Consider the following 24,324-nt stretch of genomic DNA (forward strand, 5'->3'; position numbering starts at 1 on the left):
TTGTGCCTAGTTGCCAACCACCGATCGATCCAAAACTCCATTCAGAAAACAAGCATTTTAAAAGTTGTGTGCTTGTCATCTTTCGGACAGACCTGACAAAAGCACGAATTCAGACTTCTTACAAGTCGGGATCATTATATAGTTATTTCGGCATCTTTTTTATCCGTTTATTGCGATTAAATCACAACTACAATCTGTTTATTCTGGGTTCGTTCTGCTGTAGTAAACCAGATTTATCCAGCAGACTTGTGTCTTGTTGGATACAGTGAGTACAGCCCAGTGAAAAGCCTCCAAATGATGTTATGAACACAGACGTTTGGTTTCCTCACGAACATGTACAAAGTTGCAATAGTGTTTATTTCGGCCATGATTGATAGTGGAAAGAAACAGAAAGTCTGTTGGTATCCACATGGAAACAACCACTCTGCTTTTGCGTTTGCTGTGAACACATTATACGACTCTTTGTGTCTCCTATGCGGTTCTGAACCATCATTTTCTCATCTTTTCTTCCTAATGAAAGGTCAAGACCCCCATCCCGTTCCTGCTTCATGGCACGCTGCGAGAATACCAGCACATTGGACTCGACTGGCTGGTCACCATGTACGAGAAGAAGCTCAACGGCATTCTGGCTGATGAGATGGGTCTGGGCAAGACCATCCAGACCATCGCTCTGCTGGCTCACCTCGCCTGTGAAAAAAGTAAAATAAAACCTGGTCCTGATGCTTTTAGTACCGTTTATACAAACAGCACTTCAATGCTTCATTTTAGTTTACCGAGAGTGCTACTCCTACTTTTACACACTAAACAAACTCAAACGTTCCTTCTTTTCTAGCTGCTTTTATCATTTGACTTATTGTGTTCAGGTAACTGGGGCCCTCACCTCATCATCGTCCCCACCAGTGTGATGTTGAACTGGGAGATGGAGCTGAAACGCTGGTGTCCCGGGTTTAAGATCCTCACTTACTTCGGCAGCCAAAAGGAGCGAAAGCTGAAGAGACAGGTAATGAGCTGATGAGTGTTAATGGTAAATATTTACTTATTTGCTGGTGTTTAATTGTGTTTTTCCTGCTTTGTGTTCTGTAAGTTCCGGATACAACGATTTCCTTCACATACATGTATCTGTGACAGGTGTAACAGTTTATTTTAAACATAAATTTGAGCCATATTGACTGTCTATTGTTGTTTTTTTACCCTCAGGGCTGGACGAAGCCTAACGCTTTCCACGTGTGCATCACTTCCTACAAGCTGGTGCTGCAGGATCACCAGGCGTTCCGGCGAAAGTCTTGGCGCTACCTGATCCTAGACGAGGCCCAGAACATCAAGAACTTCAAGTCCCAGCGCTGGCAGAGCCTGCTGAACTTCAACAGGTCGGTAGATCTTCGTCAGTGAAAAGAGATCAGTTAGGTGGTGTAGAGTTGGTTAATAATCGTATAGTTTGAGTTTTGATCCTTGGCTACTTGGCAAGCGTCTGCCACATGCATAGAAGTCCAAAAGTCAGTTTCTTTGAAATCAAAAACACTTTCAAGTACAAAATAAATGTCAGACTTCTCTCTGGGAATTTCCCCACCGGTTGATAAACTTGTGTCAATGTTTCAGATTTCACAGGATGTTTTACAAGGAAGAATATTCATAGTTGCTCAATATTTGCGACGTGCTTACTTTGATCCTTAGTGTTGGATGACTGACTGTGTCTTTTTACCTGCGGAGACATTTTGGCAGCTTCTGGGATGTTGTGGTGCGTCTGGTGGAATCAGACATTGTTTGGAGTGACTTCCTCAAGATGCAGATCCCATTCACGTTATCAGGGTCACTATTAGAATCTGTTTGAATCCAAAGTATTGCCAAAATTGAACTTTTGCGTTTCAATTTTGACACCAAATCTTCCGCCGTGACCTTGTTGGTAAACTCTTATTGCTCTTGTCTGGGGAATCTGCTACTCTGTGCTGCAACTCCAGACTTGTGTTGAAGCTGGACGAGTTTAACTTTTGTTTTCATGAGCGGCTGGTTGGAATATTATGTAAAATGTTTCGCTGTAACTGAAGCAAGAAGGAGGAGGAGGAGGAGGAGGAGGAGGAGGAGGAGAGGACATTTAGGCAACAAAACAGCTTGACGCAAATGTTCATGTAATTTCTAGATCACTCTTTGTAGCCTGGCAAAATGTATGTCCTTTTATTCCCAAAAGCAGAGCACCCAGTCAGTTATTGCTCAGTCTGTGATATAATAACCACATAGACTGATGATCATGACTCCAGTGTTCCTTTTGGAAGTCAGGCCTGTAGGCGGATAATCTGAATAGGTGTCATCAGCGTTATGTACCAAGAAGCTTTTTACAAACTAGTAATGCTGATTTACAAAACGACACATTATTCTCGTCTCTGTGGTGCTTCAAAGCACTTTGAAGGATTGCTCGAGCCATCATCAGCCATCACGAGCCATCATTCAGTATTAACCACGTTTGACGATGAATGCGTCCCCAAAATACACCGGAGCACTTAACTGTTTACTCAGTGGTGTGTGGACGTGAATGTTAACCACCTCGTCTCACAAATGGAGATGTTTGTCCCTCATTAAAGTGTCTGTAATTAGCATTCAAATGCAAAAACCTAGAACTCAAGGGTGTTGTAGTCCTATGAGATGTAGGGACTACAAGCATGGAGGCTGAGGGATAAGAACCAGGAAACACAAATTACAAACAAGTTAAAAACACAAACAATACTGTGAAAGTATTATTCAACTATTAATTGTCTTGTTTTTATGAATGTACAACATTCGACCATCTGTAGAGATTTGTTCCAGACTGCTATCATCAGTGTTTTGATCAGTCACTAGGGTTGGGCTGATATTTGGTTTTACCGGTCCAGTGTACGAGCTTACAGCACTATTCATTTTATGCAAACCTGCTGAATTTGCATTTTTCATTCCGAAACGTTCAGGCAAGTTCAACAAGAGACGGTTAGAAGAGTTTGTTTCAAAGAAAACTGGATTTGAAGACGAGCAAAGAGACGAGCTGAAAAACATTTAGGAGGCAACGTGTAAAATAAAACATCCATCTGTCAGTTGTCCTGCTGATTGCGGAGCTGCTTCACTCGCTGCTGCTTCTTCTGCTGCTGCTGCTGCTGCTGCTTCTTCTTCTTCAGTGTTTAGTGGCGGTTGGTAAACCAGCTTTGAGGTGCATTACCACCACTAAGTGAACTGGAGTCTCTGCCCTCTTATTCCTGGTCTCTCTGTCTCATTATGTTCCTCTTGGGAGCAGCACCTTGTGGTAAAGTTAGTCTGGCGTTTGGCCCAACCCTCCCAGCTATGAAGCTTTTATGGTTTCACGGCCTATAACTAGTGTTTTGGTGCAGCAGTAAAGTCTTATAAACCCCCCAGGTTAAACCCAACTAACCTGCTCAGCAGCAAACGGACACAGTTGGAGACTAACTGGTGAACATAGTGGAGCATTTAGCAGCTAAAGAGACGGATATTTCCCTCTGGAGACCAAAATTAAAGGGAGAGTGAATACAAATAAGAATAAAATCAATCCATGCAGCTTTAATGAGTCTTACCTAACCCCATTTTACTGAGATTTATCCAGTTCTTCTCCCACATCTATAATCCTAATTCTGTAAATCTAACTACATGTATTGTAAATGTCTACGTTGTCTTCTCCCTCTTTCAGCCACCGGCGACTGCTGCTGACAGGAACCCCTCTGCAGAACAGCCTGATGGAGCTGTGGTCTCTGATGCACTTCCTCATGCCCCACGTCTTCCAGTCCCACCGCGAGTTCAAGGAGTGGTTCTCCAACCCGCTGACGGGCATGATCGAGGGCAGCCAGGAGTACAACGAGGGCCTGGTGAAGAGGCTCCACAAGGTGCTGAGGCCCTTCCTGCTCCGGAGGATCAAGATCGACGTGGAGAAGCAGATGCCCAAGAAATACGAGCACGTGGTGCGCTGCCGGCTCTCCAAGAGACAGAGATTCCTCTACGACGACTTCATGGCACAGGCCTCGTAAGTGGAAAGGATAATTCAGAGATGATCACACTAAATAGATTATGAAGCAAACCTGAGATGTCTTCTTGGAAAACGTGTAAAAATGGTATTTGCATTTAATGGTTTTTCGTTCTCACATTCTCTTGTCTTGTTTATTAGGTATACTGAGCTAAAACTGCAATAAATCAACCAACATGAAGCTTAAAAAGTTCAGTTTCTGTTGAGACTCTTGAGAGAGGTGTTTATTCCACTCTATGATCATTATGGAGGCTGTAGTTTTAGTTTGTATCGCTGTTCTGAATAGTTGGAAGCTTCAAAGCTACATTCAAGTCGTTGACATTCAAATTCTAAATCATCATTTGAATGCTGAGCATTATTTTGCATGTCTATTCATTGTGTTAAAACCTGATATTTCTGCACAGTTGCAGGTAAAGATTAGGCAAAACTAATACTATTAGTGTTGTACTTTTTGTGGAGCGTAGGATCGGTTCCTGATCCAAATGTTCCCAAAACTCCAGAGCGCTGTAAAGTCCGAATGTATCCAAAAGAAAATAGATGTAATCATTTCTAAAATTCACATGTTTTTATCTAATGTAATATTCTGCTTCAATAATTTATAATTTGCATGAATTTGGAGCTAGAATAATTTACACATGTACTTTTTGTGTAAAATTCCTCATCTCAATTATTCCCTAAGATTACTTGTGTTTCTCATATTGTTTGTATTAATAGTTTTGTCTCTGTGTTCTGATTCAAAGGACCCGGGAAACGCTGGCCAGCGGTCACTTCATGTCTGTGATCAACATCCTGATGCAGCTCCGCAAAGTGTGCAACCACCCGAACCTGTTCGACCCCCGACCCATCCAGTCCCCCTTCATCACCAAGCCCATCGTGTTCCACACAGCCTCCCTGGTGCAGGACGCCCTGGAGGTCTCTCCTCTGAAGGTGAGCAACAAAGGAAAAAGACATTTGTCTTGTATCGAGCGATGCTGATGACGTGATGTTATAATATAATACTTTTATGTTTTTGCGTCCTCAGCGCTGCGATCTTTCCATGTTTGACCTCGTTGGTCTGGAGAGCCGTGTGTCTCGGTACGAGGCAGACGTCTTCCTGCCGCGCCACAAGGTCAGCCGCCAGCTGATCCAGGAGGTTCTGGAGTCCCCTGAACCCCCCCCGAGACCCAGACCAGTCCGCATGAAGGTCAACAGGTACGCAGCACACCTAATGTAAAGACTTTTTAAAAACACAAAGTTGTGAAGGCAAACCTTTTTTTTTTTAGAAAAACATACTCATCCTCTGCAAAGTAAAGTATCAAAACATAATTTTGATGTCGATACTGAACAATGTTCTTCTGCATTTTCAGATGCAAACCTCAAAATTAAAAGAGCCGTATTAGCACTTTGGATAAAATCTGAAGCAGGAGTCATAAGTGTAGGATGTGTATTAAGACTCAAATGTATGAACACACTGTCTGTGTTTTAGGATGTTCCAGCCACCTCCTAAGAGTGATAGTCGACCGGTCCTCCTGATGAACAAACCGACCTGCTCAGTACCTCCAGCAGCACAGACCCCCAAACCTCCTCCAGTCACCGAGGTCTCCTCAGCTCCTCAACCTGCTCCTGTCGTCCAGCAAGGCAAGTGAAGAGGGACGAATAAGCTGGAACATGATTTCAATGGGACGATGTATTTCTATCTTTTATTTCCCTCCTTTTTTCCTTTAGTGGTGTGTACAGTATCAACCGCTGCCCCTCCTCGCCCCTCCATGCATCCTACCGCTCAACTTGCAGTGCGCTCCGGCGCTCCAAAGCCCGTGCTGACCGTGCGGCCTCCCACTGCCTCCTGCGTCGCCGGCATCTCGGCTCACCCGAGCCCAAACCCCGGCAGCGTGCTGCCCCAGAGGGTTCTGCTCAGTCCAGATATGCAAGCGAGGTTGCCTTGTGAGTACTTTTGTGTCTTTAGAGAATCACCCACCTTTTTTACACACTGGTCCTTTAGCTCAACTGAACTGTGTGCTCAATGTCTCAAAGACTCTCGTATCAGTAACTTGTAGTAAACTGTAATGTAATATTGTTTCTGATCCACATCTTCTTTCTGTTTTGCTTCCTAAGCTGGCGAGGTAGTGAGCATAGCCCAGCTGGCCTCCCTGGCGGGTCGACCTGTGTCGTCGTGTCAGGGCAGTAAACCCGTCACCTTCCAGCTTCAGGGCAACAAGCTGACTCTGTCTGGAGCACAGATCCACCAAGTCCCAGCAGCTTCTCCACGCCCAGTTCAAGGTTGGTGTGAGACGGCTTTGTGTGTTTTCACAGGGTGTGTGAATAAACTAAGGAAGAGGGTTGTTTGGTCTGTTAAGAGGGTTTGCACAAGGTGCTTAAATCACTTGAATTTTGATGGTAAACAATCTGAAATATCTTGAAAATAGTGCTTAATGAAGGAATCATTTTAGTTCATTGGTATCATGGGCTATAATGTGGATACTGGAGGCTCTGAGGAGAAAACCCGTCTGTCTCTCTCTCTCTCTCGCTGCAGGTAATGTGATGCACCTGGTGTCCAGCGGGGTGCAGCACCACCTCATCAGCCAGCCTGCCCAGGTGGCCATCACGAGCAACATCACCTCTACTGCTCCACCTGCCAATCGACTGCCTCACAATGCCTCAGCGCAAGGTTTTTAACCCGTCTTTCTCCTGTTCATGTTCTGCCTCTTAGCAGACACAATTATCAAGCAAAGTTGTTTTGTTATCTTAAAAGTTACTGCGAGGAACTTCTAACTGTTTGTGAACCAGTCTCAGTGTAGTCCTGACCCTCTATATGACCTCCATCAGTAAAGAGACCATCAGAGAGAAGATGGTCTATTTCTATAGAGTTATTCTTAATGCTCGTCATCGGAGCCACCGGGGACAGACCCAAGTCCTCCAGCAGAGACCGGTCCACCATGGACAGACCCAGATCCGGAGCTCCCAGCAGCAGCAGCGTCTCCTCCTCCAGGAGCAGAGCTTCTCCTCTCTTGGAGCCGACACCACGCTGCTGGAGACCCAGGACGTATTGCTGGACCCGCTGGAGGTACGGGAGAACCAGAACCAGGACTGAGAGGAGCAGACTGTCAGACCCTGCTGCAGTAGAATGAGAGGTTTTTTTAAAGGGACTCTGGTGCTCAGAAACACTGCTGCTTTTGTCCAAAGTCAACACAAAAGTTCCTTGTAGTAACTTTAATCATTCACTTGTGCTTAATTGAAAGTAATTTAAATCCTGTCTACAGCTCGATATCCTTTAAGAAGCCTTGTTTCTCACATGTGTTTTGTGTTTCCTCAGTGCCCCCCACCATGGTGAGCTGCCCCGGTGTCGTGAAGATCGTTGTGCGTCAGACAGCAGGCAAGGACGGCGGGCCCGTGCCCACGCTGGCAGTGGCCCCTTCCCCCCGCGTTGCTCCTCTGACATCCCCTTCCCTGCACCCGCACGCCAACACAACCCCTGTCAGAAACACCGCTCCACTGCAGATTGCCCAGCGCACCCCCGGTCCTGCCACTGCCCACTACACCATAGCTCCTCCCGGAAACCCTAGCTCGACCCCCAACCAGCCCCACCCCCCTCGCCCTGTCCTCAAAGTAGTGCAGCCTCCTCCATCGAGCTCAGAGCAGCCAGGTGAGAGAACGAGCTCGGGGCTTTTATTCTCCCTCGGCTGTTTCACAACTCTGTGTGCATGCATGACGAGCAGAACTGGGTCACAACGATGTTGCCACTAATCTTTAATGCGCCACTCCAGTTTTGTATTTTTAATCTGCTTAGAGTGCCAGATGTATCAGGATGAAACATGCAAGAATGTTTAGGTAGTCACAGGAAAGTACCTTGAAGCCAGTTTAGTATATTTATATTTTCAGCCTGCTTTAAGACTAATAGAAATACTTGGTTTTTACATAAAAAGTAGCATTACTTCTACTTGTTCCATCAGTTGACTAACTGTAACTAAACGTTACTGCTTGCCTCCTCTAGGAAGCTAATTTCTGATATGTTGTGTAAACAAGGAACCTAGTTTCATAATTTGGGATATGGCATTAGAGAAAGTACAATTCTCCTGGAGAATAAAGATGTTCATGTATACATGTAACCAGATTTCTTAATGGGCTTTCTACGAGTACGCTAGTGTGTGATGAAAGACTGCAAACGGGCAAAGTAACAGCTGATCTAACCGATAGATTATTACACAAAGGATGAATTTACAATAACTCCATCAAAGTCCTGCTAAAGGTAACAGTGTACCCTCTAGAAGTCTAAACAAGTCATTTTTCACAGCTGAACATTTTACTGTTTGATTCTAGATTCAATAAATTTATTGTCATCATGCAAGACCTACAAAGTTGCAGTCGGACTCAAATTGTATTCATTGTATTTAAAACTTCACACATTTAAAGACTGTAAATTATATTCAAAGAGTAAATGAGGCACAAATGAGATTAGATTATATCACGATAAAAAGAACAGGTATCTAATACAGGTTAGGCTTTCTCTCAATTAGCCAAATTTAAATCCACAGTTATTTTAAAACGCTCTGCTTTCTTTTCTGTCCTCAGCTCCAGTTCCGGTGGCCTCCTCGTCCTCTGCGTCCAAGTCTTCAGCAGCACCACGTGACGGCGGCGGCAGCAGCAGCCAAACACCAGTGACAACAAAGTCGAGGCCCAGTGCAGGCGTTAAAGCCTTCCCTCCACGCAGTAGGGTTCCTCGGCCTCCTCCTCGCTCTCCTTTCCACATGGTAAGCAAGTTGTGATACAGAACAACACAAATGCATAAAAGAAATACAACCTGTGCCGTTTTAAGCGTCTTGTGTTCCAGCTCTTTACCTCGCTGACGTTTTCCCTCTCACTCAACAGAAGTGGCTAGCAGACAGCCACAAGCAGCAGCGCGACAGCCGACTGGACTTCATCATCCGGGTCAACGAGAACCACTGCGCGGCGAAGCCCATGTACGGCCGCGAGGTTTTGGACTTCCTGACCTTCCTCCCCGGCCCCCGGCCCTCGCCGGCCGCCCTGCGCCCTCAGAGGGAGTGGAGTCGCTCGGGCCACAGCAGCACTCTTTACTCGCAGTGGGAAAACGAATCCGACTTCTGGTTTCAGAGTCGCGCCGTGAGAGAGGCCATCCAACGCATTGACGACAGGCTGCAGCTGCTCAATACCATCATAGACCGGTAGATACCTGATCCACGACACTTCTTTCATGGCTAGGATAAACGGTTTAGTTTTGGGATTTGTTTAAAGAGAACTTGCTTGTTTTGGGGTTCAGAGCTTTAACTAAGAGGAAAGATTTGTGACTTGACTGTTATTCATTGTGCCCATCTTTAGGTTTACATTTGCGATTCCCCCAGTGGAGGCTCCTCAGATCTCCATGCACTGCTGCCATCCTCCTCCCTCTCTGAGCCACAAGCAGGCAGTCTTCTCCTCCCTGCTGTCGACTCAAGTCACTCCGCGTACTCGCAGTCTCCATCGAATCCAGTGTTACATGAGGACCCAGTTCCCAGACCTGAGGCTCATCCAGTATGATTGTGGTAAGCATGTTTCGATACAAAGAGCAGAGAAACTCCAAATACAGTATTAAAGCTCGCTGCTGAGAGTTTGTTTGGACTAATCTAAGTGTTCTCTACTGTGATCATGACTTAAAAATGTAATAACTTATGAAAATTATCCTGGCAAAACCGTTTTTCACCATGTTAATAATTAACTGTTTAACCGTGCGATCAGTTAAAAGACATATTAAAAATGGAAAACTCAGAGGATCACTAAAGGAGAATAGCACTGGTCCACCTTAAAGTTCAGCCCACCTTAAGCTGTAGTTGTTGTTCATCAAGTTATTTATTTTACAAACTATTTAAGTTAAGTCATTTTTTTATTTAGGGAGGTGAAGTTTTTCTTTGTTGGGTCATTTTTCTGTTGTGAAAGTGTTTGTTGTTGTAATACTAACTTTGGCCACAAGAGGCTGAAGTGCACCACGACCTCATCCTATAATGGGACTAAAAACATTCATGTTTTCTTCCAGGGGAGGTTTACTTTCTCCATGCACTCTAAAAACTCTATTAGTGACTGTTTGTTTTCCTAAATAATTTGTCTTTTTATGACGTGCAGGTAAGCTGCAGACTCTGCACACTCTGCTGAGGAAGCTGAAGACGGGAGGCCACAGAGTGCTGATCTTTACTCAGATGACGCGAATGCTGGACGTGCTGGAGCAGTTCCTCAACTACCACGGACACATCTACCTCCGTCTGGACGGCAGCACCCGTGTGGAGATGAGACAGGTGAGTGTGACGGGGCTTTCAACACGACCATGGGGGTGAAAATAGAATTTGATTTTGACCTCATGCTTAATCTCTCTGTGCATCCTCTTTCTTCTCCTTCAGTCCCTCATGGAGCGCTTCAACGCAGATCGGCGTATTTTCTGCTTCATTTTGTCGACTCGCAGCGGAGGCGTCGGCGTGAACCTGACCGGGGCCGACACGGTGGTGTTCTACGACAGCGACTGGAACCCCACCATGGACGCTCAGGCGCAGGACCGCTGCCACCGAATCGGCCAGACCAGAGACGTCCACATCTACAGGTGACGGATTAAAAGTGCACTTATTTAGGAGCGACACGTGTAGTGACGGAGTTCACGTGTGAACAGGAACAGGAACGAGTAGGGAAAAGGCTGAACCTCTTAAATTCTTGTCACGTGTGTTTGCTTACGGCTGCAGTTTCACTTTCATGAATCAAAACAGGAAGTATAACGTGTTCTTAACCAGACAGAAGAGTGGTGAGACTCTGTGGTCAGTAAAAGGTTCTGGGACTTTGTAAGTTTATTGTCTAAATGTAGATCCACACATGGATGACTCTAATGGTACATGCATATTTGTTGAAAAGTCAAAATGTCTGTGTTAAATGTCCTGTATAAGTCCCGACTAAAGTTAAAAAGCAAAACAGAAGATGAGGACACAATAAGACGGTAGACGGTGTATGAAGGAGACAAACAAGGAATATGTCAGTGAGAACTGGAAAGTTTGATCAATAATATATTATTTTAAGGCCTTACTTTTGAACGAATGTGATTTCAACAACATATTTTTTTAAATGTTCCTCTTCAGGCTGATCAGCGAGCGAACAGTGGAGGAGAACATCTTGAAGAAAGCCAATCAGAAGAGGATGCTGGGAGATATGGCTATCGAAGGAGGAAACTTCACCACGGCCTTCTTCAAAGAGGTAGGAATTTACATTTTAACATTTATTTTACCGACGTTGGCCTTTGTTTTAACACAATACCCCACTTTATTAAAATTATATAATTTCATATAAGGATAACATCTATTTTACCACATCTCACTGTTTCTACTACCGGCTGCACTTCATATAAAAGTGCGGAGCTTAAAGTGAAATTGAAGTATGTTATTTCTCTCTTCTGTCTCATCAGCTGTTCACCACGTGGTGATGAATCATTGCTTTATCCAAACACAAACATGCACCGGCTGTGCCCTCGTCCACTTTAATTAAACATGTCTTTAGTAATGCCACTTGTGCGGTTTGAAGTATGCCGACGTTGCAACATTTTCTAATTAATCCATTGAATCAATGACAGCATTAGCACAACTGCTCTTGTTGGGTATGTTAACGTCGGGGCATCAAGCCGTTCAAGTATCTCCTTATTGTTCTTCAAGTACAGAGAACCATTTTCCTTTTTTTACTTTGTTCCTCAGCAAACCATCCGAGATCTGTTTGATATGAACGAAGGGGAGAAGAGGGAGGTGGCGGTGGAGCTGTCGGTGCCTCAAGTCGAGGAGGAGGAGGCTGTCAACAAACAGAGCACCACCATTCTGGAGCAGGTCAGATGCATCACATTGAATTATAGAAACAAAGGAGGCAACCTCCGGTTCTAAACTGAAGCCAATGCTAAAGTGTCTTAAACCCGTGACTGCTGTATTTTTGGGACTTGCTGATGCTGAACTTATTAACCTAAACCTCATTTGAAACCGTCAAACATATCAAGACAACGAGGCGTTTCCAAAATATCTGTTGGTGTGTGTGTATGAATAACGTGATCATCTTGAACTGACTCTCACAGGCTCTGTGTCGAGCAGAGGACGAGGAGGACATAGTCGCCGCCTCTCAGGCCAAAGCAGAGCAGGTGGCAGAACTGGCGGAGTTCAACGAGAACATCCCGCTGGATGATGGAGGAGAACAAGAGGAGGTGGAGGAACTCTCAAAGGCTGAGCAGGAAATCGCTGCTCTGGTGGAGCAGGTGAGTAATCTTAATCTGTTGAATTGTTATTTTAAGGATAGAACATTGGTTTGAGCTCTTGGATGGCTGGATTATACATCTTTGATACAAACAATAAATATGATAAAGTAACTTCTGGTGCGCATCTGCATTATCTCTTTGGTTTATGCTCTGTTAACTCACCACATGCTCTGCCTGTCTCCAGCTCACTCCCATTGAACGCTACGCCATGAACTTCCTGGAGGCCTCGCTAGAAGACGTATGCAAAGAGGAGCTGAAGCAGGCGGAGGTAACGACACATCTTCACCTTTTTGCTTAGTTTGAAATGACAGAACTGTGTCTCAACAGCTCAGCTTTCTAGAAGTTTGATTTGATAAATTCAACTTGATTACCATGACCACAACTGTAACTCCGCTCTGCTGGTGTGTGTTTAGGAGCAAGTGGAGGCTGCTAGAAAGGGCCTTGACCAGGCCAAGGAAGAGGGCCTAAAGCTCCACGCGTCATCCGATGAGGACGACGATGACTTTTCGTCAACGCCTGCTTCTGTGGAGCCTGCTCAGCCAGCCCGCCGTGGCCGTAAACCCAAGGACAAGGACAAGATCGTCACCTCTACCAGGACCAGTGGTCGTCTGCGTGGGGCCTCGCCCGAACCTGAGCCCGAGCCCGAGCCCACTAGAGAAGTGCCTGAAAGACTCCGCTGTGGTCTGAGAGGACGAGGGGCTGCCAAAGACACTACTGCTGTGTCTACCACCCCGTCCCACACAGACCATCACAAAACCTCATCAACCAAGCTTCAAGATTCCTCCAAACTTTCTCCTGCCAGAGATCACCAGACCATCAAAACCAGGACTCCGCCAAACCGCTCCAATCCCAGTCCAGGCCCTTCCCCTCCTACAGCCTCTCCCCCCGGAGGGAAACCACAGTGTGTTGGGGAGACTGACGGCAAGACCTTCAAAGCCTGCCGAGAGGACAAAGAGGGGGAGAACGAGAGGAGGGCGTCTGAGTCATCGCTAGAATCCAGCTGCCCGGTGGACCATCAGGCAAAAGATGACGTCAAAGACCACAGCGCCATGTCTCCCCCGTCCACCAGCTCCCGATCGCCTCGCAAGCGTCAGTCAGCCGACTGTGAAGTCCTGCGGGGCCTGGTTGAAGACTCTCCGTCGGCCAAAGTCCTGCGGAAGCTTCCGGGGCGGCTGGTCACGGTGGTGGAGGAGAAGGAGCCGAGACGGAGGAGGCGGCGAGGAAGCGGCACTGGAGGTGGAGCTTCTTCAGAGGAGGCAACCGTGGAGGAGAACACTGCCGGCTTCGTCGACGAAACAAACAAAGACAACACGTCGCCAAGCCCCGACAGCAAAAGCAAAGGGGCCCTTACCAAATCTCCTCAGGACCAGGACTCTACTCCTAGTCCGGTTGTGCACCTGCCGCCTGTCAGAAGTTATCCTCCATATTCTCCACCCCATCATTCTCCGGACATGCCCGTGCTGAGAAATCTTCCTGTGCGGCGCAGGTTGGAAACTGAATCTCGCATGGCTGCTCAGCTGATAGAGCAACAGCAGCATCTGGGCCGAGGAAGGGGATGGAACCAGTCCAGAAAAACTGACACACCACCAGGCAAAGACGCCACTTCAACATCCACAGAGTCCAATTCTCTTGTGACACCTTTGAAAAGAAAAAGGGGCCGGCCCCCGAAGACTCCCCCTAGGTTACCTGAGCCTGACAACACAGTGGCCCCTTCCCCACTGCCTACCTTGCCAAGTGAGGAAGGGAACCCCCCCCTCTCCCCAAAACGTAAGAGGGGTCGTCCTCGCAAAGACTCCACAACCACGCCAGAAACTGTCAGTGAAGGACAGAACTCTAAAAATCAGAAAACCCCTACTGGTGTATCTGATCTATCAAAAACTGAAGCTAGCACAGAGCCAACACCTCCGTCTCCAAACAAGTCGGAGACCCCGATAGCTGCTGTTGTCACTACAAGTCAGGCCTCCCAGTCTACCAAAGCTGAGGAAACAGACACTAAGACTAAGGTTTCAGCCCCGGCTCCAAATCCAGCTCAATCCCCCACAACAACAGATGAAGCTTCCACACCAGTCGCAGCTTCAGTGCATGCACCTGAACCCACTGCACCTGAACCCACTGCACCTGAACCCACTGCACCTGCACCCACTGCACCTGCACCCACTGCATCTGAACCCACTGCACCTGCACCCACTGCATCTGCACCTCTTTCTGTTGTTGCCTCCACATCAGCCTCAGCCCAATGCGTAAGTTCTGCTCTGGCTACAGCTCCAAGTGCAGACCCAGCATCAACCCAGGTGTCCTGTCCTGTTTCTACGTCTGCTATTATCCCAGCCACTGCTACCCCAGCTACCACAACTCCTTTGCCACCTGCCAGCACTGTCACATCAACTCCTACCGGTGTACAACCAACACTTGTGGTTTCCACTGCTTCTAAAGCGCCAGTAGAACCAAAACCTTCAGTTTCTACAACTATGAAATCAACAGGACCACACAATACCACACCAGCTGCCACGACATCGACTGTGTCATCTTCTGCCGTGGCCGTCAACGCAGTTCCCGCATCAGTTCCCACATCAGTTCCCGACACAACGATTACTTCTAATGTGATATCAAAAACAGTCAGCGTTGCACCAGCAGTCACCACTACAGTGAAATCAGTCACAACTAAAACTACTGCTGTGAAGGATTTGCCGCAAGCCTCCGCTCTGTCATCTACAACATCTACCCCAGCTATTGTTACCTCTGCTCCGGCTGCCACCCAGAAGGTTTCAGCTTCAGCTTCAGCGACCTCAACATCTTCCCCCACTACGGCAACAACTGTGACGACGACGGTAAAAACAGTCCAAGCTAGTCCAACTAGCTCGAGCACAGTTCCCACTGCGAGCCCAACCATGTCTGCTTCTACAACACCATCAGTAACAACGGTCTCAGTATCTGCTGCAAGTACAGTTGCATCTTCTCCAAACCAAGCAAGGACTAATGTGACAGCTACCAAACCAGTCGCAACCTCACCACCACCAACGGCTCAAGTGGCCACACATGGACAGCTATCTGCTGTTCCTGTGGCCGGCGCGTCCTCGGCAAAACCTTGTGCTGTACCAACCCCAACCTGTAGTCCTTCCCCAACAACGTCTGCCAGTGTAACTACTACAGCCAAGGCTAAGACAGTTACAGCAACTACATCGTCCCCAACAGAGAGACAAGAGACGATCCCTGTAGTAGCAGCAGCAGCAGCCCCTTCCAAAGAACACACAACGTCAACTACCCCGCCCACAACTGCAGAAAAGACAGTCAAGATCCCACCTCCCGTAACAACTTCTACACCAGCTCCATTACCGACAGTCACCACAACTACATCATCCCCAGAAAAGTCCATTGCAGTCACTACCACAACCGTTGTCACAACCACCCAAGCATCCACCACCACAGCCACCCCTGAGTCAGTAGCAGCAGTAGCAGCTACCACAGCTGCCCCAACCAAAGCCGTTCCTCCGGTTTGCACCACACAAACGTCTGCAGTAATTCCCCTGCAAGTGCAAAGCTCTGCGTCCAGTGACGTGTCCGCACCAGCCCAGACAGAGGCCCTGCCCCGGACACCCACATCTGCTTCTTCTAGTGAGTCATCTGAGAAACCAACTTTAGAGCAAACGCAGAAAGTGTCTGCATCTAAAGGTGACCTGGACACGGGGACAGAAATGGAAGTAGATGCTGTGGAGGATGGCGCAAGGACCAGCAAGGAGGAGGAGGATGACAAAAAGGAGGACTCGTCTAAGTCTCAGCCTAAAAGAAGAAGGGTGGAGAGTTCCTCGGAGACCAAAGACCTAGAGTCAGGAAGGGAGGGAGCGCCGCCTGCAGCTGCCCCTCAGAAAGAAGAACTCAAGCAAGAGGAGGTGGAGAAAACTACTGAAGATCAGAAGACTCCAATCCAGAAAAGGCCTCTTAGTCGCCAGAGTAGTCAGGAGTCCGCTCGCTCCTCTTCGTCATCGTCTGGGTGCTCCACATCGACGCTCACTCGTCAAGCTCACCACAAGAGGACTTACGAGAATCGACTCCCTGCCAAGAAGAGGCGAATGGACGTCACCTCGGAAACTGGGAAGGAGGAGAAGAACGAAGAGGGCGGGGAGAAGGAGCTCACCGCCGCTACCTCTCGGGGAAGGTGCTCCAGGTCTTCCTCCTCCACCTCCTCAGACTCTGACAACGGTAAGCGCAGGAAGGAGCACCGGTTGACTCGCTCAGCAAAGCGCGGGCTACAAGATCACGAGAAGGAAAAGGGCAACGGCCGGCAAGGAAAGAAATCTGCGCACAGCAACAGAAATGCATCAAACAACGCCAACCCATCCACGGGTGGAGAGTCGGGCAGTGATACATCTTCTGTTCGGGTCACCAGGAAGTCTGCAGGATCTCAGCCTTCACAAGACAGTAAAGCTCAGACAAACAGCGTGCCCTCGCTGCCTCGTGAGCCCGAAGTTCTGGGGAAGAGGTGCTCTGCACTCAATGCGGCAGCCAAGCTCCTAGCAATGAAAGGCAGGGTGGACACCCCCGGCCACACCCTTCGGAGAGACCCTGGTGCTAAGGCCTCCTCCTCTGACAAGAACCAAAAGCCGAAAAGCAAAGGTGTACCAGCCTCCCTTCAGACTAACTCTGTAAATCTTACCAATAATAAAAGCAGTGGCAGCAAACCCTCAATGCCCAACCAGACAAGCCGCTCTGCCTCCCGCTCCACCAGACAGTGCCCCGGTTCTCTGGTTCCACCCATGGATTTGGAGTACAAGAGGTCTAGAGCAGAGGATAAGGAGAGAGGGAGTAGGAAGTCGTCGAGGGGAAAGGAGGGCGAGGCCGAGACGCAGTCCTCGTCCCGGGGCCACAGCGCCTGCAGCAGCATGAGCAGTGACGGCGGACGCAGCAGCAGAAGCCGAAGAAGCAGCAGCAGCAGCAGCAGCAGCAGCAACAGCAACAGCAGCCAGCGAACCCACAGTATCAGCTCTCAAAACACGGAACACAGGGAGTCCCGCGCAGCCTCCTCCGGCAGCGAGAGGGGTCGCAGCAGAGACAAGCGGGGCCACCACAGGGAGAGTCGGAGGGACAGGAGGTCCCAGAAGCTCTCGCAGGAGGTGACGAGCAGCTCGGGAGCGGAGGGGACGGCGAACAGAGTGCTGCGTAGCGTCGCCGCGCTCGCAGCGGTGCAGGCCAGGTCACCGGCCGCCAGCACCCGCTCCTCTTCTGGTCAACATCGACACAACAAGACATGATCAAGAGTGCCAAAAGGGGTTAAAAAAAATAAATAAAAATGGAAGCGGGAAGTGCTGTTGCCGAGCACGTTACGAGAGCATGTCACGACCTCCCCACGGTTGCTACTTTGTGTGCACTCTTAATGAATGCAAGGAGGACTGAGTGCTGCACAAGCCAGGGACCTCCCTGCCTCTTGGGCCCTCTCCCTCATCCAATCGGAGCTGGTCCTCTCACCAGCTCAGCCATTGTCACGCTGGGGGAAGGCTCGGGGATGTCGGGTAAAAAAAAAAAAAAAATAAATAAAAAATGTGGCGCCACTGTTCGTGCATCCGCAAAACAGACCGAGAGATGGTACAGTGGATAAATTCACCACTGGGACTTTAGGGGGACAAAGGTGCAAAAGAAAGTTGCTAGTTCACATTATGTACTGTAATCATTAAAGACTGGAACACTCAGATCTTCTGTGTTAAGATGGGATTATACGGCGCCCTCTATTAGGGTCATAAACGAAACGTCATCTGTGTGACATTAAAAACTTATGAGTGACCAGTTGTATTGTAAGTTGGAGGTTTTAGAGAGTTTGGTTTTGATAAATTTCGTCAGCTGTCCTGACTGTTTCTTTGTAGTCAGTTGATAAGTTATGCATATTTTATTATTTCTTCCAGGGTATTAGGAGGAGACCAGATCTGTCAATGTGATCTTTGCTGCACTATGCTGGAGCTTGTCTTTGCTTGCCCCCCCCCCCTGCAGTTTTCTTTTTGTTGTTTTGTCCGTTTCTGTTCATCGGATTCATTTTTAAATCCAGCCTTGCATTTCTCATTTGCACATCTGATATTGTGGCCCTCGGCTTTTGAGTACATAGTGGTGTAGTTCTAGGGTTTAACATCAACTTCAGTCGATTAATTGGTTCCTGGTACCTTGAAAATGTATTAATTGAAGTTGCAAATTGTCTTGGAACATCTTTTGCTGCCGGTCACAGACCTGGAGCAGCAAAACAAGTAATTTCCCCCCAAATCTTCCCAAAGGCAGTTATAGTTGCGGTCCACTTCGTCATGTATTTATATCAGAAGGACAAGTTGTTTAAATGAAGAGTGCCTCTTTGGCCAAATGGGTTTGAACCTCAGATTGCCTTGTGAAGCACCTGAAGCTCGGGTGTTGAGCTTCTCTCGTTATTAAAATAAAGCCAAACAAACGACAAAACCCAGAATATCAAGAAAAGCACCCGGTGCATCAGTGCTGCCGGACTAATGGTTTCTTTTTCACCCATTTCTTTTTTTGTCACCATCACTTCATGTAAAAAAAAATATGTGAATAAAATGACTGGTACAGTTCCAGATGACTGTAAATTGTCGATTTACTTTTGGATATTTGGGGGGGGGGTAGTTTATGGTGATGGTCTTATTTTTGATTTGTCTCTCTCCATTTGTTGCATTCCTTTGATCCCTTGTAATTCCATTGTTTTACTTTAACAATTAAGACAATTACAGTTGAATAAAAAGACCAAAAATTAGTTTCCATTTTTCATTGTGTTGATGTTTAATCGTGGTGAGAAAACCAAAATACTGTGACGGTGTGAAGTCAAACATCTGTGTAACAGTTAATGATACAAGACAGAATAATGAAACAAGTCGGAAGTTTATTTTAGGTTGAAATGCGTCACTTCTTACTTCCTGATTCCAAAGGACACTTTGATGACTTAACAAACCGTTTTGGTTTATTTTTCTTTACACGTTTGTCTCATCGTGTGAATGTGTTCACAGGTTAGTAAACGCATCACCTGCTCCGGGATTTAAACAAGTTGCACAACGTGACAAAACGGGTGAAGAAAAATAAAGTTAAATGTGTCTGACTAAACACTGCTGCGTGAATTCAAACAAATATAAACAAATTAAAAAGTCTCTCCGTCCCTTCTTGACAATGTTAGTGCACAACGTCATAGTCTCACCTGGACGTTAAGGAGAAGGCACAAAATACAGATTTCATAACGTGTGGCTGCAGCAGCTCACAGCAAATGTTTTAAATCATAAATACAAATAAAATCGGGCCGTTTACTGCAGTGATGAGACATAAAACGAGAGAGTGGGGCTGAACTATTTCACCGAAAAAACCTATTTACATTTGTTCCATGTAGGCAGTTTGAAACATCTTTAAAGAATGTCTTGATCACCAGCAATATACGGTTATGTACAATTATATTGGTCTATAAAAGAAACCCTGACTCTACTTCCTCCAGAAACGACGCACAGCTTCCTGAGTACAGTACGATCAGTTCAATACTGCAGTGTGCTTTGCTCAAGGCCACTTAGTTCCTCTTTTATTTCATTCTTTAAGAAGGAGCACTGACGTAACTGTTCACAAATTGTCTTTGTTTTGTAGACCCGGGGGGGTGGGGGGGTTTCCATAAACCAGCAGCACTACCTCTTGAGTGGAATTGTAGGTGAGATTGAAGTCACTTGGGAGTAAAAAGCACATTTCTTCTTTAAAAAAAAAAAAACACAAGGGCCGTTGGGACGACAGGAGGGTTAGAGGAAGACGGGTGTGAAAAGCAGAGGGATGACAGCTGAATACATTCACCCGTACATCCTGTGGGAGGAAGTTATTTACATGAAAGAGGATGTTCTTTGTCTCCAGCCGACAGCGCATACTGCCTGGTGTTAGGTGCCGAAGGCGGTGACCAGTGAGATGATGATGATGAGGAGGAGGATGCCCAAACAGATCGCTATCCACATCTTTTTCTGCATCGGAAGAGACAAAAAAACACAAAAGATTCATTAACCAACGAGAAAGAACTATATAATACGTTGGGGCAGGATTTGACACTTCAGACCTCCTGAAAGCCTCAATAGCTAAATGTCAGAGGGTCTCTAAATGAATAAGACAGTTATTTGTCTTAAGCTTAGTAATGACCAGAAGTTTTCATCATTCAACCTGAAAAGAATGTATTCACAAATATGAATATTGAGTGCGAGAGGATTTCCTATCAGCAGCCAGAAAGAGAAGCGACTCGTCTTCTCGTCTGCTTGTGGACAGAAATGGACAGATGTGATCCAATGGTTTTCGTGAGAACCTGGAGTGAAGCAGGACCAGTTTAAAGAAATACTTTAAACTCAAAACCTTATTTATAACACTTCCGCATAAACAATCTCCCGCTTGCAGGCGTCCTACTCCGGTCACAGTGGACCGGAGTAGACAGGAACACTCCACCCACATCACTTTGTGGGTGGAGTGTTTCTTTAAAGGGCCGGTCGGCCCACTACAGATGTGTCCGTGGTGTCTTTAGATTGTACCTTGAACGCTTTCTTCTGATACGTGACGGCTTTCTCCGTGTTGTCCTTGGCTTTCTCCACGTAGTTGGACGACTCCTTGATGTTGGTTTCGACCCGGTTCAGCATCTCTCCCTGCAGGAGGCAGAAACACATCAGAATCAGACGCTCTTCGTAACCGAAGACTTCAGACAGACTTCACCCCCGGAGCTGCTTCACCTGAGCCTCCACCTCCATGGCCAGGTACTGGAACATGTCGTGCAGGTCTTTGATGCTCCGCTCCAGCTTCAGGATCTCGTCGCGCCGGGTCTCGATCTCATTCAGAGCCTGCTTTGTGGCGTGAGCGTCGATCAGGATCTGAAGACCACAGTGAGGGTTAGCTGCATTATCATCAGTAGAGAAAACAAGAGTCGGCAGGTTTCATCTATGATCAGCGGTGGAAGAAGTACTCGGCTCCTTTACTTCACTAAATGTACCAAAAATAAGAAAGTACTACATTACAAGTTAAACTCCTTCCACCACTGTGTGACTGAGCACATCAAAGCCAGCAGGAGGCTTCACACTGCAGACGTCACTAGAGGCAGCAGGACTAATGAAGGATTGTCTTATCTTAGAGGCTGAGCGTGGTTTTATTTATGTTCTTACCAGCTCTGTTCTCCATGAGGAGCGATTAGAGAGACGACAACAGAGCAGAGACACTTTCTCAGTAGTGTTCACAACTACGACTAGTTGGTGGTTGATGGGGGGGGGGGGGGACCTGCAACTGTGAGTGTGCTTTTCTTTAGCAGGTAACAGTCGTGTTGTGGTTTTCTTCTCTCATCTCACACCTACTCACATTCTGGGTGAAAACATCCGTCTGGCCGCTCTCGAGCATCTGATCCAGTTCTTCGTCAGTCACGTCGTTCCCGGCTGAAAGTGAGAAGTGCGTTAGATGTTGTTGTTGTTGTGAGACACTGAAAATGAAAATACAAAAACTCGATCTGAGCTGAAAAGAGAAGAGCCGTCCTGTCGGTGAAGCTTGTGTGAACGTTGAGCTGATGAAGACACAAAGATTACAACGTACGGCTGCAATTAACAGATTTCGTTTTTTTCTCGATTCATTATTTGGTCTTTAAAACAGTTAAACACACAAAAAGCCAAGTCAGAAAAACAGCAAATTCTCTTCATTAAACCATGAAATATTTGTTATTTTTGCTTTGAAAATAACTTAAACGATGAATCAATCATCAAAATAAATGGCATTTAATTCTCTTTCAAACAACTAATCAACTATCGACTAATCGTTGCAGCTCTACGATCATAACACTTTACTTTGACTCTCCTACTCTCCATTCATGAGCAGTATGTAAACATTTAATTACTTGTTTATAACACATAATGCAGCTGTATAAACAGGTGAATATATTAGAAAAAATACACATCTTCAAAGGAGAAGTTATAACATAAACTACATTATAAACCATTTATTAGATCTCTATAGAGCTCATAAATGTTACACACGGTGGTTTAAAAGAGAAGTGAGTGTCGTAGAAAGTGACAGAGAGACAGGAGTCGGCATGTGGCTGCCGTCACGAGACTCGGCGGAGGAGGAAGTGATCGATGCGGCCGTGAAGAAGACCTCAGACCACAAGCCTGGAAGCAGAAATCACAGCTGTTTCCGCTGTACTCACTGATCTTCAGCTGCCTCTGTATTCTCTCCACGTTGCGGTCTCTGTACTGGGACTGGATGGTGCTGCAGTGACCCATCAGCTCCACGAACTCCTTCGACAGGACGCCGTGCTGCAGAGAAGGAAACATTTCCGTCACTTTTGCCGCGGAATAAAAAGCCTTCGTGCAGCTGAGGTCTGATGATGCGTCGGTGATATCCAACCTGGGTCCGTTGCATCCGAGTGTTTATGGGTACATATTTTCCATCGTCGTCTCCCTTCTTCGGTTCAATACCTGCAGAAAGATAACTGATAAGTAAAGAGTCACGTACACAAAACATGAATAAACAGAGTCCACGTGTCCTCCATCAGTACTCACTCTTGAGTTTCCTCTGGATCTGACTCGCCAACGTTTTGATCTCCTCTCGAAGAGTCTGGAGCTCTTTCTTCATACCTGACCCCAACAGGAGAACGGCACTTAAAACCTGTTCCATCATTTGTTGCTCTTGAACTTTGTGGATATGATCAGTACTCCGGTGGCCTTAATGATCATACTTACTCTCCTCCGGCAGCGCCACCCCGAGCACCGTCTTCTGTTTATTCTCGAGGTTCGACACCATCGCTTTGAGACTCTGCAGACCCTCGTGGATTTCTCGCACCTACGATCCGTAAACAAGTTGTAAGTTTTGAAGTTCATAAGCAGAAACATTTTAAAGTTGATTATTTAAGTAGTTGATAAATAGAAAATTAATTTCACAAGACGTTTTGTTGATCATCCAAACATTCTCTGGTTAGCTTCTGAAATGGGAGCAAAACGCTGCTTGTCTCCGTTTTATGTAATTGTATTGATTATCTTTAGGTAGAAGATGCTGGTGGGACCAAACAAGCAGAGTTATGAGAGTTATTTCTCCAACATTGAATCCAAACTCACACAAATTAAATGTGTTTATAGGTTCACTTTGTAACATCTGTCTCTTTGGGACTACAGCCTCTTGGCGCATTTACAGCAATGCTTTTATTAATGTGCACTGTCCCTTATCAAATAAAAGCTGCATGTTGATTAACATCATTATTAATACAAACTGTTTTACCTTCTTAAAGAAAGCATCGTTGTCCTTCTCCTCTTTGGCTAAAGAGGTTCCAGGTTTGATCACGAGAGGTTTTCCCTCCTCATCCTCATCTGAAGCCTCTGCATTCTGCAAATAAATGTAAACACATATAAAGAAAATAAAGATCTGTTTATGTTGAGAACACAAACAGACAGTCTCGGCCTGGCATCTCCTGTAAGGACACAGGGCTGAACCGGAAGTTGAGAGTAGAATGAACATTTAGAGCCGTAAAACGTTCCACGTTGTTATTTTAAATCACGTTTATTGGTGTACTTTCTTAGTCAAAGTTGTCATAGTTGAACACTTAAGTTAGCAGCCGCCACTCGACTAGCTCACTATAAACACATTGAACAGGCTAAGTTAGCATGCTAGCGCGCTAATGCTAACCCTAGCCGTTTACTTTGAAACTCACGTTTCCTAATTCTTTAGTTCGGTCCCGCATTTTCTATTCCAGGGGAGAAGCAGCCGGACTCTACGTCGAAATGTGGGGAGTTGTTCCCGAGCAGAGAAACTAACAACAACAACCTGTAAAATTTGATCTACTGTCATCCAACAAGTAAACTCCAAGTACAGTTTCTTCTTCTGCTGCTCCACAAAACATTGAACAAAGACTCGTTGGCGCCCTCTGTGGCAGCGGAGTGTAACTACACACTGGATGTGAAAATAGTTAAATTGTTGTATTTATTAATTTGTTTCTTAAATTTTCTGAGCCTAAAATATTTTAAATCATTAAGTCGAAAAACCCACAATATGTATAGATGTATACATATACAGTATGTATGTGTGTATGTGTCTAAAGGTTTTGTATATTTTCATATTTATTCTTGACCACTTTTAAGAAAACTAACTGTTTATAGATAAA

General features: G+C 46.3%; 2 protein-coding genes across 5 annotated transcripts in view; one reads left to right on the forward strand and one right to left on the reverse strand.

Moving 5' to 3' along the window:
* Nucleotides 1-18,954, forward strand: part of srcap (Snf2-related CREBBP activator protein) — a 31,990-nt gene extending 13,036 nt beyond the window's left edge. For 2 of the 4 annotated variants that reach the window (XM_076094168.1, XM_076094169.1), the window contains 21 exons: nt 521-698; nt 864-1,000; nt 1,198-1,367; nt 3,662-3,991; nt 4,732-4,918; nt 5,013-5,182; nt 5,457-5,608; nt 5,696-5,911; nt 6,083-6,247; nt 6,501-6,635; nt 7,281-7,610; nt 8,537-8,715; nt 8,834-9,147; nt 9,302-9,504; nt 10,079-10,248; nt 10,351-10,547; nt 11,071-11,185; nt 11,677-11,802; nt 12,042-12,218; nt 12,403-12,486; nt 12,632-18,954. In XM_076094168.1, coding sequence (XP_075950283.1) covers nt 521-698; nt 864-1,000; nt 1,198-1,367; nt 3,662-3,991; nt 4,732-4,918; nt 5,013-5,182; nt 5,457-5,608; nt 5,696-5,911; nt 6,083-6,247; nt 6,501-6,635; nt 7,281-7,610; nt 8,537-8,715; nt 8,834-9,147; nt 9,302-9,504; nt 10,079-10,248; nt 10,351-10,547; nt 11,071-11,185; nt 11,677-11,802; nt 12,042-12,218; nt 12,403-12,486; nt 12,632-17,464 — 8,568 coding nt within the window. In that variant the 3' untranslated portion in view covers nt 17,465-18,954. The remainder of the gene's footprint in view (nt 1-520; nt 699-863; nt 1,001-1,197; nt 1,368-3,661; nt 3,992-4,731; nt 4,919-5,012; nt 5,183-5,456; nt 5,609-5,695; nt 5,912-6,082; nt 6,248-6,500; nt 6,636-7,280; nt 7,611-8,536; nt 8,716-8,833; nt 9,148-9,301; nt 9,505-10,078; nt 10,249-10,350; nt 10,548-11,070; nt 11,186-11,676; nt 11,803-12,041; nt 12,219-12,402; nt 12,487-12,631) is intronic. The other 2 variants (XM_076094170.1, XM_076094171.1) reach the window with 2 other exon arrangements.
* Nucleotide 18,955: 1 nt separating this feature from the next.
* On the reverse strand, nt 18,956-24,064 carry stx4 (syntaxin 4). Its single transcript, XM_076094180.1, has 10 exons — nt 23,875-24,064; nt 23,445-23,549; nt 22,913-23,012; nt 22,733-22,807; nt 22,578-22,648; nt 22,378-22,486; nt 21,543-21,616; nt 20,927-21,064; nt 20,732-20,842; nt 18,956-20,179 (listed from the first exon to the last, which is right to left on the reverse strand). Exons 1-10 carry the CDS (start codon nt 23,902-23,904, stop codon nt 20,099-20,101), a joined length of 894 nt encoding a protein of 297 aa, XP_075950295.1. The 5' UTR covers nt 23,905-24,064; the 3' UTR covers nt 18,956-20,098.
* Between the last annotated feature and the right edge of the window lie 260 nt (nt 24,065-24,324).

The sequence above is a fragment of the Anarhichas minor genome, unplaced genomic scaffold, assembly GCF_050575085.1.
Source record: "Anarhichas minor isolate MPS153535 unplaced genomic scaffold, ASM5057508v1 ptg000017l, whole genome shotgun sequence".
NCBI lineage: Eukaryota > Metazoa > Chordata > Actinopteri > Perciformes > Anarhichadidae > Anarhichas > Anarhichas minor.

Bases quoted from the DNA above. Each gene is read 5' to 3' on its own strand.
- stx4 (XM_076094180.1), bottom strand. From the start codon at position 23,904: ATGCGGGACCGAACTAAAGAATTAGGAAAC. The intron at 23,550-23,874 runs GTGAGTTTCAAA...ATTTATTTGCAG, and splicing joins GAACTAAAGAATTAGGAAAC to AATGCAGAGGCTTCAGATGA. The intron at 21,617-22,377 runs GTGAGTACAGCG...TCTCACTTTCAG, and splicing joins ACAGAGGCAGCTGAAGATCA to CCGGGAACGACGTGACTGAC.